Source organism: Neomonachus schauinslandi, chromosome 4, assembly GCF_002201575.2.
Source record: "Neomonachus schauinslandi chromosome 4, ASM220157v2, whole genome shotgun sequence".
Lineage (NCBI taxonomy): Eukaryota > Metazoa > Chordata > Mammalia > Carnivora > Phocidae > Neomonachus > Neomonachus schauinslandi.
The window spans coordinates 29,537,876-29,551,501 of record NC_058406.1 but is presented as its reverse complement, the minus strand read 5'-3'; the positions used below and the strand labels follow the sequence as shown (position 1 = coordinate 29,551,501).

Here is a 13,626-nt window from a genome sequence, read left to right as displayed (position 1 = left end):
TGTTGTTTTAAGTAATCTCTACGCCCAACACGGGGTTCAAACTCATGACCCTGAGATCAAGAGTCACATGCTCTATCCACCGAGTCAGCCAGGCACCCCATAAAAACACTTTCATGTCATGCTGAAAAGTTTGAATTTTCTCCTAAAAGCAGAGAGGAAGCACTGATGGATTTTAAGCAGGAGAGTAATATAGACAGCTCTGTATTTTAGAAGGTAACTCCGGCTACAGTTAGAACACAGGTGGGGGTGGGGAGGAGTATGGGGGAAACAGATTATTTCAACAGCCCTAGAGAAAAAAATGAGGATGCAAACAAAACAGTGGAAGTTTTTGGAATAATGAGATGATATATGTGAATGTAAGTGTGGACAGGGTATATCGAAAACAATTTAAAAATCTAAATACTAACTGAACTCAAAGTTCTGTCTTACAGATATTATATGACTTCAATACAAATGGTCTGTGTCTTCCTGTATCTTGTTTACATCCACTGAAGAGATGGTGACTTGGGAACGTGGCTGTAAAAGCCATGTACTTATGTAACCAGAGCTCACCAATAGACCCATAACATCCAGGGAAGAAAAAAAAAAAAAAAACAACTAAGGAAAATGAAGGAATAGTAATCAGTGATTCCTTCCTCCTGTTTCTGCTGTCCTCCCTTCACCTCTCCACATATACACCTGGCCTCCAAATTTTCCAAGCAAAAACGATCGATTTAACTGTCCAAAGGGAATACTAGAATAATAAGGAGTTGGGGAGTCGTCTATAGTCAATGGAAAGGGAAGTGTCGACTGACAAAGATGGCCTTCAAACCGAAGCAAGCCTGACACCTTGAAGAGAAAGTAGACTTGATCTTTGCCAGGCAGAATTTGGACTAATGGGCCTAAATTACAACAAGGCAACTTCCAGCTTAAAAGAATTCCCAGTTACCAACACAATGAATAGTCACTTTTTCAAACAAATCTTATATGCAACTCAACATATAGAACATATAAAAACAGTGTTTAAAAAAATAAAGATAAATAAAAGCAGGGTTTAATAGTATAAATCAATTTTATGGGTTCAAATTTATGTTACTTATTTTAAAACTAAATGACATAACCAGTCAAGCAATTTTGATTAAAATTAGAGATTAATTAATTACAGTTATATCAGCCTCAGCATCCGGTCTATTTCTATGTCACGTTTTATCACAGTGAACCCTTTTGTAAAAACTGGTTCATACAAACAGCAACAAACAGTAATAGTTTCACAGTGTGCCTGGTAATCTCAGGATAATATTCAAATAAACTGATACAAGAGCCTGAAAGAAGAGCAGAAATACTTGTTTCAAAGTCAAATACCTTGGATATCTAAAATTGTGTACATTCTTTATAATATGTAAATATGACTAGAAATGTGAGACAAGAAGCACAAAACCTTTTAGTACACACTAAGCCAATAATACAGTCATCCGCTGGCAATGTGTCACCCACTCAATGTTACAGACTGAGTACCTAAGCCCACACAACTGAGCCTTGCCTAGAATTTACCAGGCACAGGACCTATTTTCTGCAGTATGTCCTGCAATAGGAAAACACTTCCAATTAAAAAAAAAAAGATGAAAAGATACAAACTTCACTTTTTTTAATAAACTGTACATTTATAAGCAGTTTAAATATATACTTAGAGGTGGTAGAGAAACTTTATTGTGGTGATGTCCAACTGGCAGGTAGTACATGAGAGCATATGTGTTACTTTTAAATATATTTTAAATAGCTAAAATACACCTCAAAATTGAAATTAAAATAAATGGGTACAGAATCTCGTAAGCACGTCTACATAAGTTTTGGTATCTGTAATCTCCAATTATAAAACCCCTGCTCCAATTTTACAGATGAAGTGAACACAGCACCTTCCGAAGCAATTAACTATTAGGTACTAGAACCAAAGTTGTTTCACAGAAATAAAAAGCTTTTACAATTTATTTTTCTTTTTATTTCAATGCATTTTATGGCTGTTTATGAAATTCATTTTTTAAAATATAAAAAAGAAAGCACTTAAAAAATAGGGTTCTGACTCCTACGTTCATAGAAAATCCTATACTGAAGATAAACTTTTAAAATATTAATCAATTAGTGGCTTAGAAATGTCATTACCACAGTGCTCAGGGAAAGGAAAAGAGCAGCCTCCTCCTCCTTGGTAATTACTTTCTAGCCGCATATGAAATAGTATACAGGGCCAAATAATTCATGCCTGCCTATTCCTTTCTTTCTAAGTTCCAATACAAGCTTACATTTCAGGAAAGTCACTTTGGGCGACCTCTTTAACACAACACCACATAAGCAAACATATTTCTAAATGTCTGTTTTTGCTGATACAGATACATGCTGGGATCTGAATATTTAGTCAAAAGCTTTTCTGGGACTTACTGGAAAGGACACTGGGGAATGTCTGATTCTAATTCTAATTCTGTCAAGCATTCGTGAACTTTTTTTTTTTTTAAGATTTTATTTATTATTTGACAGAGAGAGAATGCGACAGAGAAAGCACATGAGAGGGGGGAGGGGCAGAGGGAGAAGCAGACTCCCCACCGAGCAGGGAGCCCGATGCGGGACTCGATCCCGGCACTCCGGGATCATGACCTGAGCCAAAGGCAGTCGCTCAACCGACTGAGCCATCCAGGCGCCCAAGCATTCATGAACTTTTAATAGAAAGCAAAGTAATAAGTCATCAAATCTGCATCTTACCCAAAAAAAAAGATACGAAGTAACAAGTATCTTAATACATTGGCTTGAAGGGAGTAGGCGGATCACAATGACAGTACTGAAGGCACGGAGATCCAAGGGTGGACTCCAGGAAAAGTTAGACTTTATTAATCCTCAACCATGGAGATTTAGAATCAGCTAAACGTGAGGCTGATTCCTGCACTGGGCTTTTAGAAATCAAAGGAATATAATGTAACTAATAACAAATATGAGAAGAAAGTAGGGTCTGCTACCATTTTTTTTTTTTAAAGTATCAGGGCCTGACTCTCTGGGGAAAAGAACAGTTAACTTCCATGCATTGAACAGGATGACTCAGATAAACAAGTAAACTGTATGGCTGCCTGAGGGGAAAGGAACAATTTTAATCATATCATAGAGAACAGAGGCATCTTGGCAGAGATACCACTTACCCCTTCCTCTCACTAGGCTTTCTTCCTCTGCCTTTTCTCACCCAAAAATATACCAAATCCAGAAACTTCTCTAATCCCACAAGTTTTCTCGTATCTCTACCTAGAGGAGGGTGAAAGAAGTAGGGAAAGGAAGCAAGGAAGGACCCAAGTCAGCACAGTTGCCACTTCCCTCAGCTTGGAGCCCAGACATCACCTCATCAAGCCAGCACCCTCTAGCAGACAGCCACATGGAATGGGGAAGAGTCCGGATCTCACACTGGTCCCAGAGCTGCCCAGTTTCCTCAGTAGATCCACACACAAACTAAGGTCTGACAGCACCCCAGCTGAAAAGAGGTGCTGGCCCTTTAAGGAAAGCCACTGGGAAGCCCTCCGTCATTTACCCCACCCTCAAAAGCCCCACAGTCATTTAAAGAATAACTCCGTACACAAGTTACCTGCTCTGCCTCTGGCACATCTCTTCCAGTACAGAACACCCGCAATTCCAAGAACGTGAGTCAAAATAAAGATGGTTGATGGCAAATAAGATGAATCTAGGAAAGGCATTTCCAGGCTCGTCCTTCCTCCTTCCCTGAGTTTAGCCACAAGCCCACAGCTCAGGCAGGCCTCTGAATGCCTTTCTCCTGAGGTTACTGTTGTCCTGAACTATCAGCACACAGTTGTCAGAAACTTCCTGGCGGCTTCTTCTCCATCTCGTTGCTGAATGTCTTTCAGCAGGCAGGCCTAGATGGGGCTAAAACTGTACAGTGTATCTCAGACAAAGCCCAGGAAACAACTGGCCAGAGGGGGAGGGGAAAGGGAAGGAGGAACCAGGAGAGTGAAAAGGAGCGCCTAAGCTAGTGCTGAGCTGACTCAAATTCTATCTTTGGCATCCTCTATTCAGCTTAAACAAACAAACCTCAGACCCCTCTACAAGAAGGGAGGGTGTCAGAGGACGTCACGCTCTTAACTTTCCACTCCCAGCCAGGCTGCAATACCAGACTTCAGGATGGAGCCAAAAGAAAAAAGTCACAGAATTACTAGGGAATCACTTGCGGGGAGGAGGCAAAGTACACAAGGATGTATTTTAAGTGTCCATGAGTACCCTGGCCAGTCGGAGGGCAACGCTTCCATGGCCTAAGAGGAGGAGGCAAGGGATCCAAAGATCATTACAAAGAGGATCACATACACAACAAGCTCCATGCAATAGATATGACATCACAGCGTGGTGAAGATCAACAAGGAGAACCAAAAACCAGTGTTTTCAGGGCTGGAAAATCTACCACTAGCTGCCCAAGGGGATATGGGGATGCTCAACGATAGCAGAAAACAATGCCTTCCACAAAACTAAGGCCTGCTTACAAATGAAAACTTGATACGGAGGCTGTAGCAGCAACTGAAAACACCTTACCACTACATACCTACTGGAATGACTAAAATTAAAAAGATAGATAATATCAAGTCTTGGCAAGGACGTGAAGGAACTGGAACTCTCATACACTGCTGGTGGGGGGGGGATGGGTAAATTGGCACAACTGCTCCAGTTTGGCAATTTCTTATAAAGTTAAACATACACATACCAAATGACCAAGCAATATCACTCCTAGGATTTACCCAAGAAAAGTGAAAACATGTGTCCACAAAAAGACCTGTACATGAAAGATAAGAGCAGCTTTATTCAAAATAATGAAAATCTGGAAATAGCCCAAAGTCCATTGACTGGTGGACTAATAAACAAATCATGGTGCATCCATATAGTGGACTACAACACAGCAATGAAAAGGAACAAACTACTGATAGAAGAGCAGGGATGAATCTCAAGAGCATTCTACTACATGAAAGAAGCCAAACACAAAAGGCTACATACTGTATGGTTCCATCCATATGACATTCTAGAAAAGCAAAACTATAGGGACAGAAACCAGGTAAGTGGTTGCCCAGGCCTGGGGGTAAGGGAAGGAACTGACTACAAAAAAAATAAGGGATCTTTTGTGGTGATGGTTCCGTAACTGTATACATTTGTCAAAACTCACTGGATTGTACACCCAAAAGGGTGAGTTTTGTTGTACATAAATTATACTTCAATAAACCTGACACACTGAAAGACTGGAAAGAAGTTTGCACAACCTAAATTGAATATGCAAAGGCCTCACAGTACCACTGATCATCTTTTCACCTACTTTTCTCTGAAGAGATATTTTATAAAATGATGTGTGGACACACAACATAACATAGAAGGCCCAATAGCCAGGAGCACATCTAACATCCTCTGTGACACCTTTCACTCAGGGAAGAGTTACAGCTTCTCTTGCTAACAAACTAGCTCTTTATTTATTCCTATGGTGCCTTTTACACTATGGTATGTAAATATGCTATATTATCTCACAAATAAGCTTTACTTTTTTTTGAAGATTTTATTTATTTATTTGACAGAGAGAGAGCGCAAGTAGGCAAAGCGGCAGGCAGAGGGAGAGGGAGAAGCAGGCTCTCCGCTGAGCAGGGAACCTGATGCGGGACTCGATCCCAGGACCCCGGGATCATGACCTGAGCAGAAGGCAGGCGCTTAACAGACTGAGCCACCCAGGCACCCCATAAATAAGCTTTAAAATGCAAACTGCCTTAATACCTGTAAAGTTACCTTTATTTATTTTATTTGGGGGGGAGGGGCAGAGAGAGAGTCTCAAGCAGGGGCTCAATGCCTAGCGCAGAGCCAAATGCAGGGCTCGATCTCACAACCCTGAGATCATGAAATGAACTGAAATCAAGAGTCAGGCTCTTCACCAACTGAGCCACCCAGGCGGCCCATCCTTTCTTTTTTTTTTTTTAAATCTTTAAAAAAAAAAAAATCAATAAAAGGGAAGGGTTTTAGATCTGAATAATCTACTAACCAAAAAGATGATAAAGGTCCCTTGAGGGGAACAAATACAATATGAATATTTTAATATGGCATCTAGACCATCTATAATTTTGTGCTAACCTATATCTCATTCATCAAATATTTACTGTTTCCTATGTTCCAGGCCCTGTTCTAGATACTGGGAACACAGTAGTGAACAAAACAAAGACCTTGCCCTCACGCTTATATACCAGTAGGAGAAGATGGAAAGTAAACACAAACAAGCAAATACATAGTTTGTTACGCAAATACAATGGAGAATACTAAAAGAGATGAAAAGGAGAAGGGAGTGCCAGTGGGGTCAAGTTTCCAGTTTTCAGGGAAGGCTTCTCTAATAAGATGGCATTTAAGCAGAGACCTAAAGAATATGAGCAAACAAATCATATGGCTATCTAGAGAAAAAATGAGCCAAATTTTTTAAGAAGCAAGTGCAAAGACCCTGAGGCAGAAGTAGGTTTGGTGTGTTCAGGGAACATGGAGAAAACTATATTGGTTGGAGCTCACAGAGAGAAGGGGAGAGTGTCAAGAGAGGAAGTAAGAGAGATTATCAGATCACCTATGACTGTATAGGCCACTTGTAAAGACTGGCTTTTATTCTAAGTGAAGTAGGAAAGCTTTGGAAAGTTTTGTGTGAAAGACTGACATGATTTAACTTAGGGTCTTAAAAGAATCCCCCTTGCTGCTATATTGAGAACAGACTATTGAGAGGCAAGAATGGGAGCAGGGCCACTAGTTAAAATGCCATTCCAGGGGCACCTGGGTGGCTCAGTCGGTTAAGCGTCTGCCTTCAGCTCAGGTCATGATCTTGGGGTCCTGGGATCAAGCCCCACGTTGGGCTCCCTGCTCAGTGGGAAGTCTGCTTCTCCCTCTCCCTCTGTGCTTTCTCTCAAATAAATAAATAAAATCTTAAAATAAAAAAAAATAGAATAATAAAATAAAATGCCATTCCAATAATCCAAATGAAAACTGATGGCTGAGAAACAATAGCTGGGACCAGTGTGGTGTTAGAGCTGTGGTCATATTCTGGATAAATTATAAAAAAAGAGTCATCAGGATTTGTTCATAGTCTGGATGTGGGGTGAGGAAAGAAAAGATAGAGTCACAGCTCCATGAGTTTTGGCCTGAGAAATTGAATGAACAGAACTGCTACGTCCGGAGATGGGAAAGACTGCCAGAGAAGCAGAGGGTTTGGGGCTCACTGGTGGTTGTAGTTGTTCTTTTTGGGGGGGGGGGAAGGGGGAGGAATTCTCTTTTGGATACAGTAGGTTTGAAATGCCTAGTAGATATACCAGTGGAACTCTGAATATGCAACTGAATATATGAATCTAGAGTTCCGGGAGAGACCCAGGATGAGTTTTAAAGCCAGGAAACTGGGTGAGATCACTTGGGGAGTGAACAGAGAGAGAGGAGACCAAGTTCATGGACTAAGCACTGGAAACCCTGCAACACTATATAGGGAAGAGGAAGAACCACCAAAAGAAAAGCCAGTGGACTAGGAAAACCAAAAGAGCATGATGCCCCAGAAGCCAGGGGAAGGAAGTGTTTTAAGTAGTAATTAGGGGCGCCTGGCTGGTTCAGTTGGTAGAGCGTATGACTCTTGGGCTCAGGGCTGTGGGTTTGAACCCCATGTAGAATGTAGAGATTACTTAAAAATAAAATCTTAAAAAAAAAAAAAAAGGGTAGTAATTAACCACGCCAAAGCTCTTAATGTGTCATGACGAGGACTGAGAATGGACCACTGAATTTAGCGATGTGGAGGTTGCTGGTTACTTTAATAAGGGCAGTTTTGATGCCAGAAAAGGTCTGACTGGAGTGATTCAAGAGAGAATGGGATTTATAGGAATATGATGAACAGCATGGCGACCAGAGTTAAAAATTTAAAAATGGGCTGCATACGTGAAAGTTGTTAAGAGAGTATATCTTAAAAGTGCTTATCACAAGGAAGAAAAAAAAGAACATTTGGTAACTATATAAGGTGACAGATGTTAACCAGACTTACTGTAGTAACATTTTGCAATATATGTAATATCAAATTATTATGTTGTACACCTGAAACTAATATACTGTGTCAACTATACCTCAATTAAAAATAATTTTTAAAAGTTAAATGTAAAAAAGAGAGAATGGGAGGAGAAGAATTAGTGACAACAAAGTAAAAACTACTCAAGGAATTTTGCAGAGAGAGGGATGTCTTGATGTGTGAAATAATCAGTGTTTGCTGAAAGGAATAGCGCAACAGAAGGAAAAGGGATAGTGCAATCCAGGGGAGACTAAGCCGGAGCTCCCTCTGGAGCAGGGCTCTCTTGTGAAACAGAACATTTCATTCATTCATTCAATTTAAGAACACAGAGCATCATGTTAAACACAGTGGACACAAAGATGATGATGACACACCTCTTACTGTGGAGACCCTGGAGCTGTGATAGCCAAAGAAGGTAACTTGCTTGGAAGGGCATTTATTATAATATACTATACCAATACTACAATATACTAACATTTACTGAGTGGCTACTAGAAAGCACCTTCACATCTGTTACTTCATTTAATCCTGGTAATATTATTAGCTCAGTTAATACATTATTATATATTATTAATTAATATTATAAATGGGGATATTTTACAAATCAAGAACTTGGGGCTCATAACATCGTGTGTCATCTGTAACTCAAATTTTTTTTTAAAATGTTGTAATAAAAAATAATTTTTTAAAAAGAACCTGAGGCTCAGAAAATTCAAGTTATTTTGTCCAAAGTCACAAAGTAAGAGGATGAACTGCCATCTGAACTTTTATCTGTCTGATTTTAAATCAATGTATCTTATCACACTGTCTCCCTTGGCTAACATGTTCTGGCAAACTAAGTACCCTAACTTGCAGTTAAACAATTTAAATATTTATATGTTTGGAATACTTCCTCTTTACAAACAGTCTGTACACAGCCCCACCCGGCTCCAAGGAAAGAATCTCAACTTCGACGCAAACGTCACAGTGCTGGTGCTGTCTACATCACCCACTGTACAATTTTCTTTTTGCAATCTTATAAATATCTTCACCATATTTTCATTTCCCAAAGTGAAAGCCATGTCTCTGTCTTATTCTACTACCACTGCAAACCTGTCTTAATTAGAAAATCATATATCACGCTTGTGTCATTCAAAAATACCTAGGAAATCTGAAGAAAAAAAAAAATCCAAAGCACTCAAATGTCAAGACACATTCTGAACCTATTGTTATTATTAGAGAAGACAATGAAAGGTATCCAAAGTCATTTGTTCCTCGTAAGATGGCACGCTAGACCTTGGATACACCATTTTTCTACATATGACAGGTAAAAAGTTTGTTTCCAGCCTTTGTGTATATGTATGCTTGTCTGAAGGAAGAAAGAAGAGAAATGGGACTGCCTTTGTGAAAATAAAATAAATTTTTCACTTAGCAAAACTAAGATGGATCTGTGTGCTGTCATTTATAGGAAGTGGTTAGAGGCTGGCAGGAGGGAGTGACTGGGGTTTTTTTAGAGATCATTTATTATACAAAGAATGGGCCATTTAAAGTCATATTTAGCACCCCCCAGGATATCCCTTCCATATAACCAATGGGTAGGGCCCCAAACCACCAAAGAAGCCCTGTAAAAGCAAGACTCTAAACTTCACTAAAGATTTTAGACCTACTTCTCTTTAGGATTACCTCACTCTCCAGAATTTAGGATGATTACCCACAAGAAATCTCAAAACAAGGCAACACCCCAGAATCACTTTCATGTCTGTGACTGGGATGAAAGCAAGCTGGTGAGAGGGGGCCCTGCAACGGTTACTCACACGGCCATGGAGTTAGACCTGGTCTCAAAATAACTGACATCCACAAGCTTCTTAATTTGAGCAGATGTAGACTAAAAATTTAGGACCCATCTAAAAGACCAAAATCTGGAAAAATAATGCTTACAAAGAGGAGACTTTTTTCAAACAACAAATATACCTGAGATTAAAAATTTGGTAGAGACTAGGGGCGCCTGAGTGGCTCAGTCGGTTGGGCATCTGCCTTCCACTCAGGTCATGATCCTGGAGTCCCAGGATGGAGCCCCACATCAGGCTCCCTGCTCAGTGGGGAGTCTCCCTCTCCCTCTGCACTCCACACCCCCCAGCTAGTGTTCTCTCTCTCTCACTCTCTCAAATAAATAAATGAAATCTTATTTAAAAAAATTAAAAAAAAGATTCTCTCTCTCCCTCTCCTTCTGCCCCACCCCCACCCCAACCCTCTCCCCACTCACGGGTACACGTGCTCTCTCTCTTTAAAAAAAAAAAAAAAATTGATAGAGACTAGCATATGGCTGATAGCACTGGAAACCCTGGGATTCTGGGAATGCCAGTACCCAGGCCTCAAAGCCTGGCCCTGAGCTCTGGTCATCTGTCTCCTCCCATAAGTCCAGTAGGCATCTAACTACAGATAGGCAGAGGATGTGTGCTTCACAGGAGCTAATTAGGAGACACTGGGACATCCTTTCTCTAATGTTTAGCAATGTGGGATTGTGATAACAATCAACATGCAAAGGCCCAGAATGCCTACAAAGAATATTCTACATACCCAAGTGTCACTGAAAAAAATGTTAGAAAACTCTCTCTCCCAAATTTCTTGCTCAGTAACCTAGATGCCATGAGCATTATAGTAGCATGGTAATTACAAACTCAGTCTGAAGCCACACTGCCTAGGTTCAAATCCAGACTCTACTATATACGTCACATTAGCACCTTTGGGTAAATTATTTAACCTCATAGAGCCTCAATTTCCTCATCTGTAAAATGATGATACTAATAGTACCTGTCTCATAGAACCATAGTGAAGATTAAAGGAGTTAATGCATTTAAGGTGCTTAGATGGTGCCTGGCATACAGTATGTGCTCAATAACTATTGGCTACTATTATTATTTGGAGGAGCAGCATACAAACCACATCTGACCACAAAGACCTCTGAATACTGCTCACACTGTACAAAACCTTAATAAATTGATAGTTCACCCAATTTTCCTAATCCCAGTCTCCAACCTGCCAGTCCTGTCCGCATTCACTGTGAGATTAATCTCCCTGACACATGCATAATGAGTACACCTTAATGCTCAATGAATGTTCATTTGTAATTTCATTCTAAAACTTCCAATTCCCCAGTGTCAGCAAATTAAATCCAAAACTCTCTGGCTTTACAATATTTTCCTCATTTACTCTGGAATGTATTTCCTTCCCATTTCCACAAGTCAAAATCCCATTCGTATGGACCAGCTTAAAGCCAATACTTCCACAGAATTTTCCCTGGTGACTCCCTCCATCCCAGTTAGAAGTAAGCTTCTCCTTCTCTTGAGATTATATTATACTTTACATGTGTGTTTATTTTTACTCTCTCACTAAAGTTTTTGAAGCTAGATGAATTCTGCTCTCCTATATGAAACCTCATCACTAAACAACTATTTGTGTAATTAATTAATTAATTAATGAGTGAATTAATTAATTAATGAACAAGAGGGTCTGAAGGGCACTGTGAGAGCCAGGGGTATAAGGCAGAACATACTGGAAAGAGCTAAACAAGGTCCAGTAAACCATGAGGATTCACAAAATTTAAGCATTTCTTGGGAATGCATCTATTTTGACTGCAAAAACATACAACAGAGAGGAAATACCTGGAAAACTATTCATCTTATGGCAGGAATAACTCAATATGCTCCTCTAGATAGGCCCAGCAGGTAACACACACTAACAAAGAAGCTGAATCACTTTTAACAGTGGAATTCCAAATCCACCTGGGAGTTTAAGGAAAAAAGTGACTCCAAGAACACAGTGTAAGTTTTGCTTTTTCTTAAAGCTGGCAAGAAATTCATTTACTGATTCAGAAATTCCACTTCGAGAAATCTCTCCAGACATGGATTCTGCTCAACATCCAAACTCTGGGTGGCTTTCTTGTCCAACTTAGCAATCTAGGCTCTTACTCTTAAAAATGAGAAAGAAAAAGGAAAGTAAAGGAAAAGAGTAAAGGTGGAGAGTAAAATGGGTGATGCTCTGTGGTGCAGGCAGAGGGAGAGGAAGAAGCAGGCTCCCCGCTGAGCAGGGAGCCCAATGTGGGGCTTGATCCCAGCACCCTGGGATCATGACCTGAGCCGAAGGCAGACACTTAAACGACTGAGTCACCCAGGCGCCCCTAGAAGACTCATTCTTAAAACCCAAGTGCCTCTCTCTCTGCCCAGGGCTCTAAACTTAACACAGTCTGTTAGCCAAACCTAGATTCAAATTCGGACTTCACAGTTTCTAGCTCTGTGTCTTTGAATGAATTACTTAATCTCTTTAATCTTCAGTTTCTTCATCTGTAAAATGGGGATAATAAAATCACCTCTTTGTGGTGTTATAGTGGGGATTAAGTGAGAAAACACATGGACTACTTGGCACACCACAAGCATTCACTATTGACTATTTTTAAAAAACATTAAAGATTAACTCATTAATGTTAGCTATTATTATTATGGTTACTCTACCAGAGCTTTTATGCCTCAGCAGGGTATCAAGCCATCTTCAGTGGCCAATGCAAGGAGCTGTAAGTCAAGGTAAAACGTGTGGATTTAACAGCTCTAAGCCACCAACTCAATGAATAAATCAAATTAGGCTTCAATGGCATTGCTTCAAAAAGGGAAGGACAAGAATATTTAGTCCATCTTAATATCCATTATTATTATTGTAAATAATCTCTCTCTTTGGGATTCTGATCATTTCCCCCCACAAAGCAATAATGAGACCTAGCTATTAAGTTTTTTCCAGGAAACTCTGGTAGCCAGTATCTTAAATAAACAGAGACAATTCAAGGAAAAGAAGCCCTGTCCATGGAGACTGCTCCTGAATTTTGCTAAGGATTGTTATTTTTGTCCAGAAATATCCCTCATTCCAAGTGAATTCATGATGGAGAGTTAGCATTTGACTCCTATCCAGCTTAAACACATTTTTAAAATGCTTTTCCAAATAAAAACGGTTTCTTTCCCTTTCTTTCTTTTTTTGGAGATAAAAACGGTTTCAATGGCAAACATCTTTTAGTGTGATCTGGCTAAGAAGCATATGATTCACTTTAGTTTCTCTGAGACACCTTGGAACACAAGAGGGCAGAATGGGCATGCGGTTGACAAAGGGTCAGGCCCTCGACAGTAAGAATAAGGTCACCAGGCAGGCTTGAGAATGCCAATAGGTAGTTACATTCAAGACTCAGAAGAAGAGTCCAGGCCAAGATAAGAGGTAGGTAAGAGAGACCAACTTAAACTATTTATCCATGGAAACCAAGCTTTGCACACAAACAGCTAATTTTAGATATCTGTGAGACTGTTTTCTAGATCCTGGCAGTAGCCCTAAACAATAAAAAGGAAAAACTTGCCATCTGAAGACAAAGACAGACTTGTAGGCTTCTTTACACCTGTGGACCCCTGGAGCCTGCTCTGAACCCTAATCCACAACACAAGAATCATTTTGGTCTTTCTCAGGAGAATCTACCACCAGGCCCTGCTTATCTTCTAGTAAAACCTGCTCTCAAGAACCCTCACCAGGGTCCAAGGACCAAAGTCAAATGACCATGCCTAATAGGATTT

General features: G+C 40.1%; 1 protein-coding gene across 2 annotated transcripts in view; it reads right to left on the bottom strand.

Annotated features, from left to right (window-relative positions):
- MACF1 (microtubule actin crosslinking factor 1) overlaps positions 1-13,626 on the bottom strand; it is a 338,451-nt gene that overhangs the window by 228,485 nt on the left and 96,340 nt on the right. The window contains exon 1 of one of the 2 annotated variants that reach the window (XM_044914485.1): positions 3,590-3,698. The exons of the other annotated variant lie outside the window; for it this stretch is intronic. Coding sequence (XP_044770420.1) covers positions 3,590-3,698 — 109 coding nt within the window. Of the gene's footprint in view, positions 1-3,589; positions 3,699-13,626 lie in introns of those variants that run through there. 2 annotated transcript variants of the gene reach the window in all.